We start from the raw sequence: 16,820 nt of genomic DNA on the forward strand, positions 1-16,820 counted from the left end.
AAATCTTTTATTTAAGCCTTTTAAAGGACCCGCCGAGACCCTGGTCTTGGTAATGATGGGCACCGAATTCCAGGCATCTTCCTGAGGTTGGGTGATGCGGCCTCCGGACGGGTGGGCCCCGTCGTGACCAACACGCCTGACTGGAGTCCTTCTTAGGCAGGAGCTGCTCAGGTACCTTGATCTGCTCCCTCTGCTCCTCCAAGTTTGCCTCTTTGTGGATCTCGACGATGGTCTTGGGGCCCTGGTCACCCCTCCGGGGCACCCAGTTATTCTACCATAGTTGGAAAGAGAGGAGCGCTTTCAAAATGCATTCAACACGGCAGCCACCTTGTCAGGATGGGCAATTAAGAAAAGCAAACCTGCAAAAGGAAAGCAGTCCAACCACCTCTGCATGACTAGCAATGAAACCTCCACACTCAAATACTGAAGCTGGTCAATGGCTGTTCTATAAACTATACTTGTACAGTAAGCATTCGAGTATAAATTAATGAAAGCAAGGAAACATTTGTAGAGACACTGAAGAAGTCCAACGGATGGGTGTGTAACACTTACCTGTCTGAGGTCCAGGACATCTTGCAGTTTGCAGCGGATCCTCAATGAGGTCTTCCTCGCGTTTATTATTTTACTTATGTAGCTGCAATAGTGGTCCATTTTGGGCTGATTAGTCAAAAACAAGACTCTCGTTAGCATGCTTGTGGCTACCGCCTGGTAAAAACTACCGCCAAGAGTTAACAGCCAGGTAGGAGGAACATAAGCGCATGATACCTTGGCCTTCTCGATGTCCTTGCCAATGGTGGAGAGTAGGATGCAGAGACACTCTAGTCTTTCCTCGCTGTGGCTCTTCTGGAGCAGCTTGACTATACAGTCATGCAATATAAGCTCCGACAGCATCTCCACCTTAAACAGCTCCCCGATAAACTTGATGTTACCGAGGGAACGGTGGCGGGCCTCGTCCTTCATGGCGTCCAGCTCCTCGATCAGGCGCTGACGCTCCTCATCCTGGCGGGAAATATCGGGGGGTTGGCGTTAACACGAGACGAGGCCCGGATATACGGCACATTTAACACAACTAAAACGACTGGACTTCACGCTAACAATACACATCCAATGATGTGCACTTGGAGGGAAGGTGCACTATCAAGATGGTGAGACTGTCGCACCTCTGATGCGGCTTCCAGCTCCTTCTGCTTGCGCTCGTTGCTGTTCTTGTCCTTCGCAAACTCCTTCTGGCAGCAATTGAGCAGCAGCCTTCCAAAATTCACTGTGCCTCCTGACTTATCAGAGGTGGGCACTTTCAGCTGGGTACCATGAAGAGCAAGCAACAAGCACAAGTGAATAAGAGGTTTTTTCATGACTAGCAACATTAACACAGATGAATGTAGCCAGGGTGCAAATTTTGCTTTCTGACCTGTGTGCAAATTTAGGATAAGCTTGAAATATCACTGCTCAACACATACTACTTTAACTGCCATCACAGATAAGACAAAGTTGCCTTTTGTTAATTTATGTACATTGGCATCAGTCAGACAGTCAGTCAGTCAGTCAGACGGACAGACAGACAGACAGACAGACAGACAGACAGATAGATAGATAGATAGATAGATAGATAGATAGATAGATAGATAGATAGATAGATAGATAGATAGATCACTTCAGACACTCTCCTAAATTATGCCCTTTCATTATTCTGTGTCCTTGGCCAGTAATTGCACAGCATGGACAGAGGACACAGATCAAAGCAGTTCATTCCTCCCTTTCTGACCAATCAGAAGTCTTGGGAGGGCAGTTGCTGTTTCTGAACACTTGGTGATCTCATGACAGTCAAAGGAGAAAGACACGTACAAACCGGTGAGCAGCACGGCCTGATCTTGCGTCAGAATGGTACATCTGGAGAACAAGGAGACCTTGGCCCGATGACGAAGAGGAAGGGTGATGGTTACCTCACCCCATCACCTCACCTCATGTGGGTCACCAATGAGACCTAACATGCTTAATTCATGTCACTGAAGTATGATGTAATAGTAACCTAATAGTAAAACTGAAGTATGATGAGTAATCGTCAACTGTTGGGAAAGATTCAGTCTGCTGAAAAATACGCCCAATATGAGGTGGACTGAAAAGTATCAGCCATAGGCTTAGTGTACAATTTTTTAAATGACAAATACAAAGAATATTTTTAAAATTTTGTATTTATTTTTTAGGCTACCATTTTTATTTAGTAAGTAAAGACATTGAAAAGAAGAACACAAACACTTTGACTTGGTGAGAAAGAGCCACACATGATTTATCACAGCACAGAATGTCATGGAAATGTATAATTGTGTTTTGCACATTTTAAATGTAAAAGAGTTCAAATAGCCTTTATGGGCAGTGTTTTTTTTCTGCAGTGTTTGTTAAGGGCCAGTAAAGCATTTTCATATAAATATCAACTATATGCCCACGCTGAGGTGTCCTCTTTTTCACCATCTCTGATCCGGTCACCCTAAGTGAACACTTCAGGAACCAGGAGAACAGATTCACAACACACAAGTATCAGGAAAGACTTCTAAAGTTTAATGATAATATGTGTAGTTGAATACAGAACAAAATAGATGGGTCTTAAGACAATTTGGTAAGAATAATAAACCATATGTGTGATTGGTGTTCTCCTTATCAGGAGAGGAGGTACAGTAGACTGGATGTAGGGGAATGGAAAAGTCCAGGGAGAGAGATTCTAAGTGAGGTGCAGACACACAGATAAGGGAATGAACAACATGTCAGTGTGTTCTGATTAAGGATTTGCTGGGTGTACGTATGTCTGAAAAACATCTGGCACAGGAACATCTGTCCAGCGCAGTGGAGTTGGGGTGAAGCAGGGGGACCATAACAGCTGGAACAGGTTGAGACTCAGTAGCAGCATGATGTCAGGAGTAGGTTTACCTCATCAAGAGGAGAGACAAGATCATTAGGCATGCCTTAGTACAGAGAAGTATAAATTAATGGACTATAGTGTGCAAGGCTCCAGCAAATCTAGCTATGGCAGCACAGCTAAAAGGGTGGAGCTAGAAAATAGCACAGGCATGAGACAAGCAATTAGACAATAGCATTCACCCAATTTTAAATGATAGTTTTCTGTCTTTTTGTCAGACGACTATAGGCTATCTTGCTCTGAAAATGACAATATTTTCTTTATTTAAAATTAGGGGTGGCCATAGATTATTTTTTTTAAATCTAGATTAATCTCACTGAAATCTTGAAACTAATCTTAATTAATCTAGATTAAAATGGCTCATTCGGAATATGCGTGCTACCCAAGTAATGATTAAAAGTCCGTTTTTGAGATAAGGGTTCTTTATACAGAGGATCTCCTGTTTTCAAAATGCATCAATAACTGATTGAGAAAGCTGTTCTACTTTGATACTTGAAGAAAAAAAACATGCTCAATAAAATGTAGGCTACTCGTGTTCAATGGTTTATTCAGTTAAACATGAAAATAGTACGGTATGCCTACATACTTTAAGAGGGCATATTCAGTCAAACATGAATTTGTAAGGTTAACTTAAATTTAATTTGAACTTAACAGGCAGCCAATGTAGGGAGGCCAACACTGGAGAAATATGCTCCCTTTTCTTAGTTCCAGTCAGGAGCCTAGCTGCTGCATTTTGAACAAGCTGAAGGCGTGACAGAGCTGATTGGTTGATACCCAAATACAGAGAATTACAGTAATCAAGCCATGATGTAATAAAAGCATGAACAACTGTTTCCATATCTTTAAAAGTTAAAATAGATTTGAGCTTAGAGATTTTCCTTAGCTGATAAAAACTGGAACTATCTGTTTATCAAATGTAAGTGTGGAATCAAAGAGAACGCTGAGATTCCTTACGTAGCTCTGAGTATTTATTAATAAAGGCTCCAGATGTTTAGCATTTGGTGTAACACTGTCTGGATAAAAAAATAATAATAATAGCCTCTGTTTGGCCATCATTCCATTTTTAAAAATTATTGGACAGCCAAATTCTTATGTCCTGCAGGCAATGTCGATGGGCCGCGTCTTGCAGAGTATCTGCACATTGTTGACCTACAAATTTAATGACTTAAGACCTCCAAGAATAAAAATTAAGACCATTACCATGGCAAAAACATGAATTCTCAAGCTGGGCCCCTCCAAAGCTTTCAGGTAGTCCATGTTAATGTGAGACCTGCTTTGCCTTGCAAATTATTAGCACAATGTCTGATAAACACAGCCTCAAATCATCAAATCATTTGTGCACGATTGCAGTATTTACTTTTGAATGGTCATTTTTGAGAACCTTGCCTCAAATATGGCAATATTTCTACAAATATGTCGAAGCAAAAGGTAGGAGAATCTTTAAGGCGACATCACCAAGTTGAGGGTATTCCTGCATCAGCCCTTGGTTTTTTAAGTAAATAAATTGATTTTAAGATGGATAACAAATAGCAAGACATGGCACACATGCACTTGGCAAGAGAACTAGAGTGAATGGCGCTACTGTGTGTATGTGAATGTTTTTATAGAAGAACAATCATGGGTTCAAAATACTACTGTTTTAATTGGTATTTGAATTGAATTTGAAATGAAACTGTGGCTGATTTAGCCGTGTTATACTAGTCCAACCATGCTTCTTTTTTACTGTGTGGTTAGACTGAGACTTGCGCTGTAGAAGTAGAATTGAAAATATTTTTTGTCTTTTTGGACATTAATAGCTTTTTCACTCCCCTTAGATGAAATTTAATGCCACTCTTCAAAAAAGAATGTAATTCAATACATTTAAAGACCTTAAAAATCTTTTATTTAAGCCTTTTAAAGGACCCGCCGAGACCCTGGTCTTGGTAATGATGGGCACCGAATTCCAGGCATCTTCCTGAGGTTGGGTGATGCGGCCTCCGGACGGGTGGGCCCCGTCGTGACCAACACGCCTGACTGGAGTCCTTCTTAGGCAGGAGCTGCTCAGGTACCTTGATCTGCTCCCTCTGCTCCTCCAAGTTTGCCTCTTTGTGGATCTCGACGATGGTCTTGGGGCCCTGGTCACCCCTCCGGGGCACCCAGTTATTCTACCATAGTTGGAAAGAGAGGAGCGCTTTCAAAATGCATTCAACACGGCAGCCACCTTGTCAGGATGGGCAATTAAGAAAAGCAAACCTGCAAAAGGAAAGCAGTCCAACCACCTCTGCATGACTAGCAATGAAACCTCCACACTCAAATACTGAAGCTGGTCAATGGCTGTTCTATAAACTATACTTGTACAGTAAGCATTCGAGTATAAATTAATGAAAGCAAGGAAACATTTGTAGAGACACTGAAGAAGTCCAACGGATGGGTGTGTAACACTTACCTGTCTGAGGTCCAGGACATCTTGCAGTTTGCAGCGGATCCTCAATGAGGTCTTCCTCGCGTTTATTATTTTACTTATGTAGCTGCAATAGTGGTCCATTTTGGGCTGATTAGTCAAAAACAAGACTCTCGTTAGCATGCTTGTGGCTACCGCCTGGTAAAAACTACCGCCAAGAGTTAACAGCCAGGTAGGAGGAACATAAGCGCATGATACCTTGGCCTTCTCGATGTCCTTGCCAATGGTGGAGAGTAGGATGCAGAGACACTCTAGTCTTTCCTCGCTGTGGCTCTTCTGGAGCAGCTTGACTATACAGTCATGCAATATAAGCTCCGACAGCATCTCCACCTTAAACAGCTCCCCGATAAACTTGATGTTACCGAGGGAACGGTGGCGGGCCTCGTCCTTCATGGCGTCCAGCTCCTCGATCAGGCGCTGACGCTCCTCATCCTGGCGGGAAATATCGGGGGGTTGGCGTTAACACGAGACGAGGCCCGGATATACGGCACATTTAACACAACTAAAACGACTGGACTTCACGCTAACAATACACATCCAATGATGTGCACTTGGAGGGAAGGTGCACTATCAAGATGGTGAGACTGTCGCACCTCTGATGCGGCTTCCAGCTCCTTCTGCTTGCGCTCGTTGCTGTCCTTGTCCTTCGCAAACTCCTTCTGGCAGCAATTGAGCAGCAGCCTTCCAAAATTCACTGTGCCTCCTGACTTATCAGAGGTGGGCACTTTCAGCTGGGTACCATGAAGAGCAAGCAACAAGCACAAGTGAATAAGAGGTTTTTTCATGACTAGCAACATTAACACATGTAGCCAGGGTGCAAATTTTGCTTTCTGACCTGTGTGCAAATTTAGGATAAGCTTGAAATATCACTGCTCAACACATACTACTTTAACTGCCATCACAGATAAGACAAAGTTGCCTTTTGTTAATTTATGTACATTGGCATCAGTCAGACAGTCAGTCAGTCAGTCAGACGGACAGACAGACAGACAGACAGACAGACAGACAGATAGATAGATAGATAGATAGATAGATAGATAGATAGATAGATAGATAGATAGATAGATAGATAGATAGATAGATCACTTCAGACACTCTCCTAAATTATGCCCTTTCATTATTCTGTGTCCTTGGCCAGTAATTGCACAGCATGGACAGAGGACACAGATCAAAGCAGTTCATTCCTCCCTTTCTGACCAATCAGAAGTCTTGGGAGGGCAGTTGCTGTTTCTGAACACTTGGTGATCTCATGACAGTCAAAGGAGAAAGACACGTACAAACCGGTGAGCAGCACGGCCTGATCTTGCGTCAGAATGGTACATCTGGAGAACAAGGAGACCTTGGCCCGATGACGAAGAGGAAGGGTGATGGTTACCTCACCCCATCACCTCACCTCATGTGGGTCACCAATGAGACCTAACATGCTTAATTCATGTCACTGAAGTATGATGTAATAGTAACCTAATAGTAAAACTGAAGTATGATGAGTAATCGTCAACTGTTGGGAAAGATTCAGTCTGCTGAAAAATACGCCCAATATGAGGTGGACTGAAAAGTATCAGCCATAGGCTTAGTGTACAATTTTTTAAATGACAAATACAAAGAATATTTTTAAAATTTTGTATTTATTTTTTAGGCTACCATTTTTATTTAGTAAGTAAAGACATTGAAAAGAAGAACACAAACACTTTGACTTGGTGAGAAAGAGCCACACATGATTTATCACAGCACAGAATGTCATGGAAATGTATAATTGTGTTTTGCACATTTTAAATGTAAAAGAGTTCAAATAGCCTTTATGGGCAGTGTTTTTTTTCTGCAGTGTTTGTTAAGGGCCAGTAAAGCATTTTCATATAAATATCAACTATATGCCCACGCTGAGGTGTCCTCTTTTTCACCATCTCTGATCCGGTCACCCTAAGTGAACACTTCAGGAACCAGGAGAACAGATTCACAACACACAAGTATCAGGAAAGACTTCTAAAGTTTAATGATAATATGTGTAGTTGAATACAGAACAAAATAGATGGGTCTTAAGACAATTTGGTAAGAATAATAAACCATATGTGTGATTGGTGTTCTCCTTATCAGGAGAGGAGGTACAGTAGACTGGATGTAGGGGAATGGAAAAGTCCAGGGAGAGAGATTCTAAGTGAGGTGCAGACACACAGATAAGGGAATGAACAACATGTCAGTGTGTTCTGATTAAGGATTTGCTGGGTGTACGTATGTCTGAAAAACATCTGGCACAGGAACATCTGTCCAGCGCAGTGGAGTTGGGGTGAAGCAGGGGGACCATAACAGCTGGAACAGGTTGAGACTCAGTAGCAGCATGATGTCAGGAGTAGGTTTACCTCATCAAGAGGAGAGACAAGATCATTAGGCATGCCTTAGTACAGAGAAGTATAAATTAATGGACTATAGTGTGCAAGGCTCCAGCAAATCTAGCTATGGCAGCACAGCTAAAAGGGTGGAGCTAGAAAATAGCACAGGCATGAGACAAGCAATTAGACAATAGCATTCACCCAATTTTAAATGATAGTTTTCTGTCTTTTTGTCAGACGACTATAGGCTATCTTGCTCTGAAAATGACAATATTTTCTTTATTTAAAATTAGGGGTGGCCATAGATTATTTTTTTTAAATCTAGATTAATCTCACTGAAATCTTGAAACTAATCTTAATTAATCTAGATTAAAATGGCTCATTCGGAATATGCGTGCTACCCAAGTAATGATTAAAAGTCCGTTTTTGAGATAAGGGTTCTTTATACAGAGGATCTCCTGTTTTCAAAATGCATCAATAACTGATTGAGAAAGCTGTTCTACTTTGATACTTGAAGAAAAAAAACATGCTCAATAAAATGTAGGCTACTCGTGTTCAATGGTTTATTCAGTTAAACATGAAAATAGTACGGTATGCCTACATACTTTAAGAGGGCATATTCAGTCAAACATGAATTTGTAAGGTTAACTTAAATTTAATTTGAACTTAACAGGCAGCCAATGTAGGGAGGCCAACACTGGAGAAATATGCTCCCTTTTCTTAGTTCCAGTCAGGAGCCTAGCTGCTGCATTTTGAACAAGCTGAAGGCGTGACAGAGCTGATTGGTTGATACCCAAATACAGAGAATTACAGTAATCAAGCCATGATGTAATAAAAGCATGAACAACTGTTTCCATATCTTTAAAAGTTAAAATAGATTTGAGCTTAGAGATTTTCCTTAGCTGATAAAAACTGGAACTATCTGTTTATCAAATGTAAGTGTGGAATCAAAGAGAACGCTGAGATTCCTTACGTAGCTCTGAGTATTTATTAATAAAGGCTCCAGATGTTTAGCATTTGGTGTAACACTGTCTGGATAAAAAAATAATAATAATAGCCTCTGTTTGGCCATCATTCCATTTTTAAAAATTATTGGACAGCCAAATTCTTATGTCCTGCAGGCAATGTCGATGGGCCGCGTCTTGCAGAGTATCTGCACATTGTTGACCTACAAATTTAATGACTTAAGACCTCCAAGAATAAAAATTAAGACCATTACCATGGCAAAAACATGAATTCTCAAGCTGGGCCCCTCCAAAGCTTTCAGGTAGTCCATGTTAATGTGAGACCTGCTTTGCCTTGCAAATTATTAGCACAATGTCTGATAAACACAGCCTCAAATCATCAAATCATTTGTGCACGATTGCAGTATTTACTTTTGAATGGTCATTTTTGAGAACCTTGCCTCAAATATGGCAATATTTCTACAAATATGTCGAAGCAAAAGGTAGGAGAATCTTTAAGGCGACATCACCAAGTTGAGGGTATTCCTGCATCAGCCCTTGGTTTTTTAAGTAAATAAATTGATTTTAAGATGGATAACAAATAGCAAGACATGGCACACATGCACTTGGCAAGAGAACTAGAGTGAATGGCGCTACTGTGTGTATGTGAATGTTTTTATAGAAGAACAATCATGGGTTCAAAATACTACTGTTTTAATTGGTATTTGAATTGAATTTGAAATGAAACTGTGGCTGATTTAGCCGTGTTATACTAGTCCAACCATGCTTCTTTTTTACTGTGTGGTTAGACTGAGACTTGCGCTGTAGAAGTAGAATTGAAAATATTTTTTGTCTTTTTGGACATTAATAGCTTTTTCACTCCCCTTAGATGAAATTTAATGCCACTCTTCAAAAAAGAATGTAATTCAATACATTTAAAGACCTTAAAAATCTTTTATTTAAGCCTTTTAAAGGACCCGCCGAGACCCTGGTCTTGGTAATGATGGGCACCGAATTCCAGGCATCTTCCTGAGGTTGGGTGATGCGGCCTCCGGACGGGTGGGCCCCGTCGTGACCAACACGCCTGACTGGAGTCCTTCTTAGGCAGGAGCTGCTCAGGTACCTTGATCTGCTCCCTCTGCTCCTCCAAGTTTGCCTCTTTGTGGATCTCGACGATGGTCTTGGGGCCCTGGTCACCCCTCCGGGGCACCCAGTTATTCTACCATAGTTGGAAAGAGAGGAGCGCTTTCAAAATGCATTCAACACGGCAGCCACCTTGTCAGGATGGGCAATTAAGAAAAGCAAACCTGCAAAAGGAAAGCAGTCCAACCACCTCTGCATGACTAGCAATGAAACCTCCACACTCAAATACTGAAGCTGGTCAATGGCTGTTCTATAAACTATACTTGTACAGTAAGCATTCGAGTATAAATTAATGAAAGCAAGGAAACATTTGTAGAGACACTGAAGAAGTCCAACGGATGGGTGTGTAACACTTACCTGTCTGAGGTCCAGGACATCTTGCAGTTTGCAGCGGATCCTCAATGAGGTCTTCCTCGCGTTTATTATTTTACTTATGTAGCTGCAATAGTGGTCCATTTTGGGCTGATTAGTCAAAAACAAGACTCTCGTTAGCATGCTTGTGGCTACCGCCTGGTAAAAACTACCGCCAAGAGTTAACAGCCAGGTAGGAGGAACATAAGCGCATGATACCTTGGCCTTCTCGATGTCCTTGCCAATGGTGGAGAGTAGGATGCAGAGACACTCTAGTCTTTCCTCGCTGTGGCTCTTCTGGAGCAGCTTGACTATACAGTCATGCAATATAAGCTCCGACAGCATCTCCACCTTAAACAGCTCCCCGATAAACTTGATGTTACCGAGGGAACGGTGGCGGGCCTCGTCCTTCATGGCGTCCAGCTCCTCGATCAGGCGCTGACGCTCCTCATCCTGGCGGGAAATATCGGGGGGTTGGCGTTAACACGAGACGAGGCCCGGATATACGGCACATTTAACACAACTAAAACGACTGGACTTCACGCTAACAATACACATCCAATGATGTGCACTTGGAGGGAAGGTGCACTATCAAGATGGTGAGACTGTCGCACCTCTGATGCGGCTTCCAGCTCCTTCTGCTTGCGCTCGTTGCTGTCCTTGTCCTTCGCAAACTCCTTCTGGCAGCAATTGAGCAGCAGCCTTCCAAAATTCACTGTGCCTCCTGACTTATCAGAGGTGGGCACTTTCAGCTGGGTACCATGAAGAGCAAGCAACAAGCACAAGTGAATAAGAGGTTTTTTCATGACTAGCAACATTAACACATGTAGCCAGGGTGCAAATTTTGCTTTCTGACCTGTGTGCAAATTTAGGATAAGCTTGAAATATCACTGCTCAACACATACTACTTTAACTGCCATCACAGATAAGAAAAAGTTGCCTTTTGTTAATTTATGTACATTGGCATCAGTCAGACAGTCAGTCAGTCAGTCAGACGTACAGACAGACAGACAGACAGACAGACAGACAGACAGACAGATAGATAGATAGATAGATAGATAGATAGATCTCTTCAGACACACTAAATTATGCCCTTTCATTATTCTGTGTCCTTGGCCAGTAATTGCACAGCATGGACAGAGGACACAGATCAAAGCAGTTCATTCCTCCCTTTCTGACCAATCAGAAGTCTTGGGAGGGCAGTTGCTGTTTCTGAACACTTGGTGAAATGCATGCATTACAGTGTCCAGCTTTAACAATAAACAAAACATGAACAACCTCCTGAACTCCTCAGTCCCATTGGTGCAGTTTAGCTGCAGAAACACATGGGACAAGATAGAGGTCACATGTGGAACTGGCCATTCGCGCGTGGGCATGTGCACACTCACCATCATCAGGCAGCGACACAATTTAGCATAAGTCACGGAGAACTTGGGCTCAGAGATGGCCTTCTCGTATACAAGATCGACGACTCCCTTGAGCCGCTCCTCCGTGTCCATGCTCAGCTCCGTCAGCTGCTTCATCAGTGGCTGGAACATCTGTGGCGTGAGCTTGTTCAGGATGCTGCGCACACGTCGCAGCAGGTCCAGGGTCTTGGCCACCTCCAGGTTCTCCTCGTCAGCTTCAGCCTTGTGGGCGCGCACCTTCTTCATTGAGGGCCTCCACGCCTTCTCCGCCTTGTTCAGCTGGATGTCGTTGCTGAATGAGACACTGGTGATGATCTTGCGTGGACTTTTGCGCTGGCACTGTGAGGACCTCGAAACTGGAGGCTGGAGGGGGGGTGGGGGGTTAATCTTAATTAAGACAATCAGCTCAACTAAGTCCCCTATAATTCACACTAAGGGTGTAACCAACAGCTCCAAGTGAAACTAGCATAAACCAACAACACCAGCATGGCTAGTAAACAATCTAGACTCTAGAGCAAATCCCATGATGCTCTACAATGTAGAATGTCCATTTACATGTGCCTTTAAAGCAGGAGTGTCCAAAGTGTGGCACTCATCTCCAAAGACGAGATATGATATTGGGTTCACGATAACGAGACGAGACTTTTAAATATTTTTAAGAAAACTTCAAAGATGACAAATATATCTGGAAAAATAGTTTTGGCAAAGTCAAAAAATGCTAATTCAACAGGTTTCTCTCCTGTATGACAGAGTCTCTTAAGACTCATTAATGCAAACAGAGACTGTCCCAAAAACAATTTTTTCAAAAACAATAGAGTTGTATACATCCCCACTATATCTGCCTTAAATATTAGTAAGGATTGCGCTCTTTGTCTGAATTTCCTCCAACTCTGACATGACATTACCCCTTGTACATGTTCAACTATGGAAACTGGTCGAATAGCAATGGCAGCGACTGCAATTTTGGCTTTGGATAGACATTTGCCAAATGTAGATGTTTTCAGCTTTCGGCCCATCAGCAGAAGTAGCACATACCTCTGGCTCCAAAGGGGCCTCAACAGGCTCCTTCTCTGCTTGGGGCACTGCTTCCGATACCAATGGCGCATCCATACTCTCACCCATCTTGGGCTCAAGAGCAGGGATGTCTGCTGGAGGAAGGTCCGTCAGAGGAGGTGGCGGGGAGGCAGACGCTCCGAAATCGGAGTCTTGTCCAACAGGCACTGTGCTCAGTGGTGAGGCCAGTTGGAGACCCTGGGACAGGTTAGGCTCCGTTGTCAGTTTTGAAGGAACCACCAGCTCGGGCACCTTAGATGGAGGCGGGGGGGTTGAGGCAGCTGCTGGCATAGACACAGGTTTCCCATGATCATCTGAACAAGGTGCAATTTCAATTCGGTTTCCAAGTTAATAAAATACAAAAACATGATATAATAACATTAAGAAAACACACTTACCGGGTGGAATCACTACAGTAGCTGTAGGTGGCGTGCTTTCATCATCGGTCTGCACTGCGACCACAGTCTGAGGAAAAGAGTGGGGAACATTGTCAAATTTGGAGCAATTACAAACATTTTAACGTAATGCAAGCATATACATAGGCCTTTCGTATTGAGCTCAGCTGAATGGGTGTGGGCGTAGATGCGTTTCTTGCCCCGGACATAATCTCTTCCGTGACATCACATCCACCCTGTTTGGGGTCTGGTATTCTAATCTGTGGGACATGGTTTTTGGGAGTGAGACCAGGTTCAAGCAGGCAACCTTTCCAGCTCCTCACCTGCTGGCACTCTCTCCTGCGCTGTTGGGGCAGGGCATACTGAGGGGGTGGGGCCTGCTGCTGCAGGGCAGAGCTCAATATGATGGGCCCTGAAGACTGGTACTGGTCCTGCGTAGGGTAATACGGCACACCTGGAGGAAACAAGGCACAATCAGATAACACCTTAGGCTCCACCCCAATGTGGAGAGGGAAAGGAAGTCGTTTTTTCTCCTTCATTTACACTGGCCATTTAACATTTAACAAAATCTATGTTGAGTTAAGAGCCTCTCCTCACCGTACGCAGAGCTCCAGTCAGCATAGGTGCCGTAGTAGAAACCCATGGGCTCATTGGCTACAGGGAACTGCTGGGGCGGGGCATACTGAGGGGGTGGGGCCTGCTGCTGCAGGGCAGAGCTCAGTATGATGGGTGTAGTTGGCCCTGAAGAAAGGTACTGGGCCTGCGTAGGGTAATAATACGGCTCACCTGGAGAAAACAAGGCACAATCAGATAAAACCTTAGGCTCCACCCCATTTTTTTTCTCCTTCATTTACACTGGCCATTTAACATTTAACAAAATCTATGTTGAGTTAAGAGCCTCTCCTCACCGTACGCAGAGCTCCAGTCAGCATAGGTGCCATAGTAGAAACCCGTGGGCTCATTGGCTACAGGGAACTGCTGGGGCAGAGCATACTGAGGGGGTGGGGCCTGCTGTTGCAGGGCAGAGCTCAGTATGATGGGTGTAGTTGGCCCTGAAGAAAGGTACTGGGCCTGCGTAGGGTAATAATACGGCTCACCTGGAGGAGACAAGGCACAATCAGATAACACCTTAGGCTCCACCCCAATGTGGAGAGGGAAAAGAAGTCTTTTTTTCTCCTTCATTTACACTGGCCATTTAACATTTAACAAAATCTATGTTGAGTTAAGAGCCTCTCCTCACCGTACGCAGAGCTCCAGTCAAGATAGGTGCCATAGTAGAAACCCGTGGGCTCATTGGCTACAGGGAACTGCTGGGGCAGGGCATACTGAGGGGGTGGGGCCTGCTGCTGCAGGGCAGAGCTCAATATGATGGGTGTAGTTGGCCCTGAAGAAAGGTACTGGGCCTGCGTAGGGTAATAATACGGCTCACCTGGAGAAAACAAGGCACAATCAGATAAAACCTTAGGCTCCACCCCATTTTTTTTCTCTTTCATTTACACTGGCCATTTAACATTTAACAAAATCTATGTTGAGTTAAGAGCCTCTCCTCACCGTATGCAGAGCTCCAGTCAGGATAGACCACAGGGAACTGCTGGGCCAAGGACACGTACTGAGGGTAGTACTACGACACACACACACTAATCATTTCAGCTTGGAAAGGTAACAAGGTGTTTTTAAATTCACGTTGAACACTATCATTAGCATTACCTGTCCAGCTGGAAGGAAGTAGGCAGCGTCCTCGGAGATGGGGAACTGCAGCTGCTGTTGAGAGTTCATCATCTGCGAGTTCTGGTTTATTACTGAAATGTTTTAAAGTCAGAGGTTTTGCACTTAAATCAATTAACAGTGACCACGCTAAAATATGAATGACAGCACATTAATATGAACATATGGCACTAAACCACAAAATTGAAGAAATATACTCTCCATGTTACACTACAGAGAATTTGTTGAGTTAAAATAATGAGCCATCTTTTGCGCCCGAGCAGTCTCAAAACCCTGTAGACAGCTCCTCGTGAAAACATTGGTGTCCCGCATCACAGAAGCGCACATACACACAACTGTGCTGTGTGCACGCTTTTGACTGCAGATGTCACACTGGCTTTGATTTTATCGTCGTGGATTACCTCGTCTAATATTACAAACATGCAGTCTCTGACAGTTTCAGAATCAGTGAAGGGTCATTTTTTCTTTGCTAAATTTCATGACACTCGCAGTGAGGCGGCTGTGGCCTCTCTTGTGCTGTAAATGTCTTTAGTAATGTGGAACAGCTCCTGTTATAAGAAGCTAGCAGGCTCTGCACCTTAGTTGCCCTCTCCTCTGTCCCTTCAGGCAATGCTGTCCCAAAAGCTTGGTGTTTCTCAACATGGTGCCTCCAATTGTTATATTCTTTTAACACTGACAGGCTTTCATTGTAAATCAAGCATACCGGCTTAGAGTTCAATCTTTGAGGTAAACTAGACTTGCATTTCCTGAAGGAAATACTATAGGGCTTGAAAAGGTGTGCCCCCTCTGCTCCATCTGCCCCTCTGCTCCATCACCCCCTCTGCTCCATCTGCCCCTCTGCTCTATCTGCCCCATTTGCCCCTCTCCCTCATCTGCCCCTCTGTTCCATTTGCCCCATTTGACCCTCTGCTCCATCGGCCCCCTCTACTCCATCTGCCCCATCAGCCCCTCTGCTCCATCTGCCCCATTTGCCCCTCTCCCTCATCTGCCCCTCTGCTCTATCTGCCCCATCTGCCCCTCTGCTCTGTCTGCCCCATTTGCCCCTCTCCCTCATCTGCCCCTCTGCTCTATCTGCCCCATTTGCCCATCTACCTCATCTGCCCCTTTGCCCCATCTGCCCCTCTGCTCCATCTGCCCCTCTTCTCCATCTGCCCCATCTGCCCCTCTGTTCCATCTGCCCCTCTGCTCTAGCTGCCCCTCTGCTCCATCTGGCCCATCTGCCCCTCTGCTCCATCTGCCCCATCTGCATGTATGTATGTGTGTGTGTCTGTGTGGCGTATATGTGTGTGACTGTGTGTAGTGGGTATGAGAGATGCATGTGTGTGCGCGTGCGTGTGTAGGGGAGGGGGAGAGACATTCAAAAATAACTGACACTCTGTCTCTGCCACTCTGAGTGGAGAAGCCTTGTTTTATGTGATTTGCACCCTCCGATCAAACGGTCGTAGTTCGGGACCCATTTAACCTATCGCTTCACCGAAGAGATTGTGTGAGAGAGGACCCCTTGCTGATGATTTTGATATATATTGGTGTGGTTTGACCCAAAAATGACTGATTTATGACAAGTTAAAAACACACAAAAATCTCAACAAAGCTGATTCTGATTCTGATATATTTATATGGGGGCCAATGGGGCAGTTTTCTGTGTCTAGTGCCAAACAAATGCTCATAACTCTAAAACTAATTCATCAAATGATTAGATATCTCGGCGTGCCAGAAAGGACAAGTTTCTCTCCCATTTAAAATTTAAATGGAGCGTCTAGGTCAAGGTGTAAGGATTTTACAGCAGTTTATCCAAGAACGTTTTGATCATTTTTTATGCCAGCTCACACTCTAACTGGCAGTGATGATTTGAAATTCTGAACATTCCACCATTCATTTTAATAGGGCCATTTTTCATTTTAACCCTTATATGGTCCAAGGGTCTGTGGGACCCATTTTTAAAAAATCAGCTTAAAAAAATTCTACAATTTTTTTTTTTTCAAACTGAGATTCATTGGTCCTTGGGTCATTTTCTGTGAGCAACATAAATCAGAAAATATTTTCAATGACCACCCCCCCGTACCCCCCCCTTCACATTTGTATTACATACAGGGTCCAGGGTCCACTGGGCCCTGGGCTAGTCAAAGTGGGC

General features: G+C 43.8%; 1 protein-coding gene across 1 annotated transcript; it reads right to left on the bottom strand.

The window, feature by feature from the left end:
* Nucleotides 1–10,379: 10,379 nt before the first annotated feature.
* Nucleotides 10,380–13,518, bottom strand: LOC143507352 (eukaryotic translation initiation factor 4 gamma 1-like; the record flags this gene model as incomplete). The annotated part of the gene is made up of 6 exons (XM_076996553.1): nt 13,288–13,518; nt 12,968–13,034; nt 12,552–12,853; nt 11,499–11,879; nt 10,725–10,862; nt 10,380–10,563 (listed from the first exon to the last, which is right to left on the bottom strand). Coding segments are annotated over exons 1-6 (1,288 nt in total), but the record flags the coding sequence as incomplete, so codon positions are not given.
* Nucleotides 13,519–16,820: the final 3,302 nt, after the last annotated feature.

Source organism: Brachyhypopomus gauderio, unplaced genomic scaffold, assembly GCF_052324685.1.
Source record: "Brachyhypopomus gauderio isolate BG-103 unplaced genomic scaffold, BGAUD_0.2 sc685, whole genome shotgun sequence".
Lineage (NCBI taxonomy): Eukaryota > Metazoa > Chordata > Actinopteri > Gymnotiformes > Hypopomidae > Brachyhypopomus > Brachyhypopomus gauderio.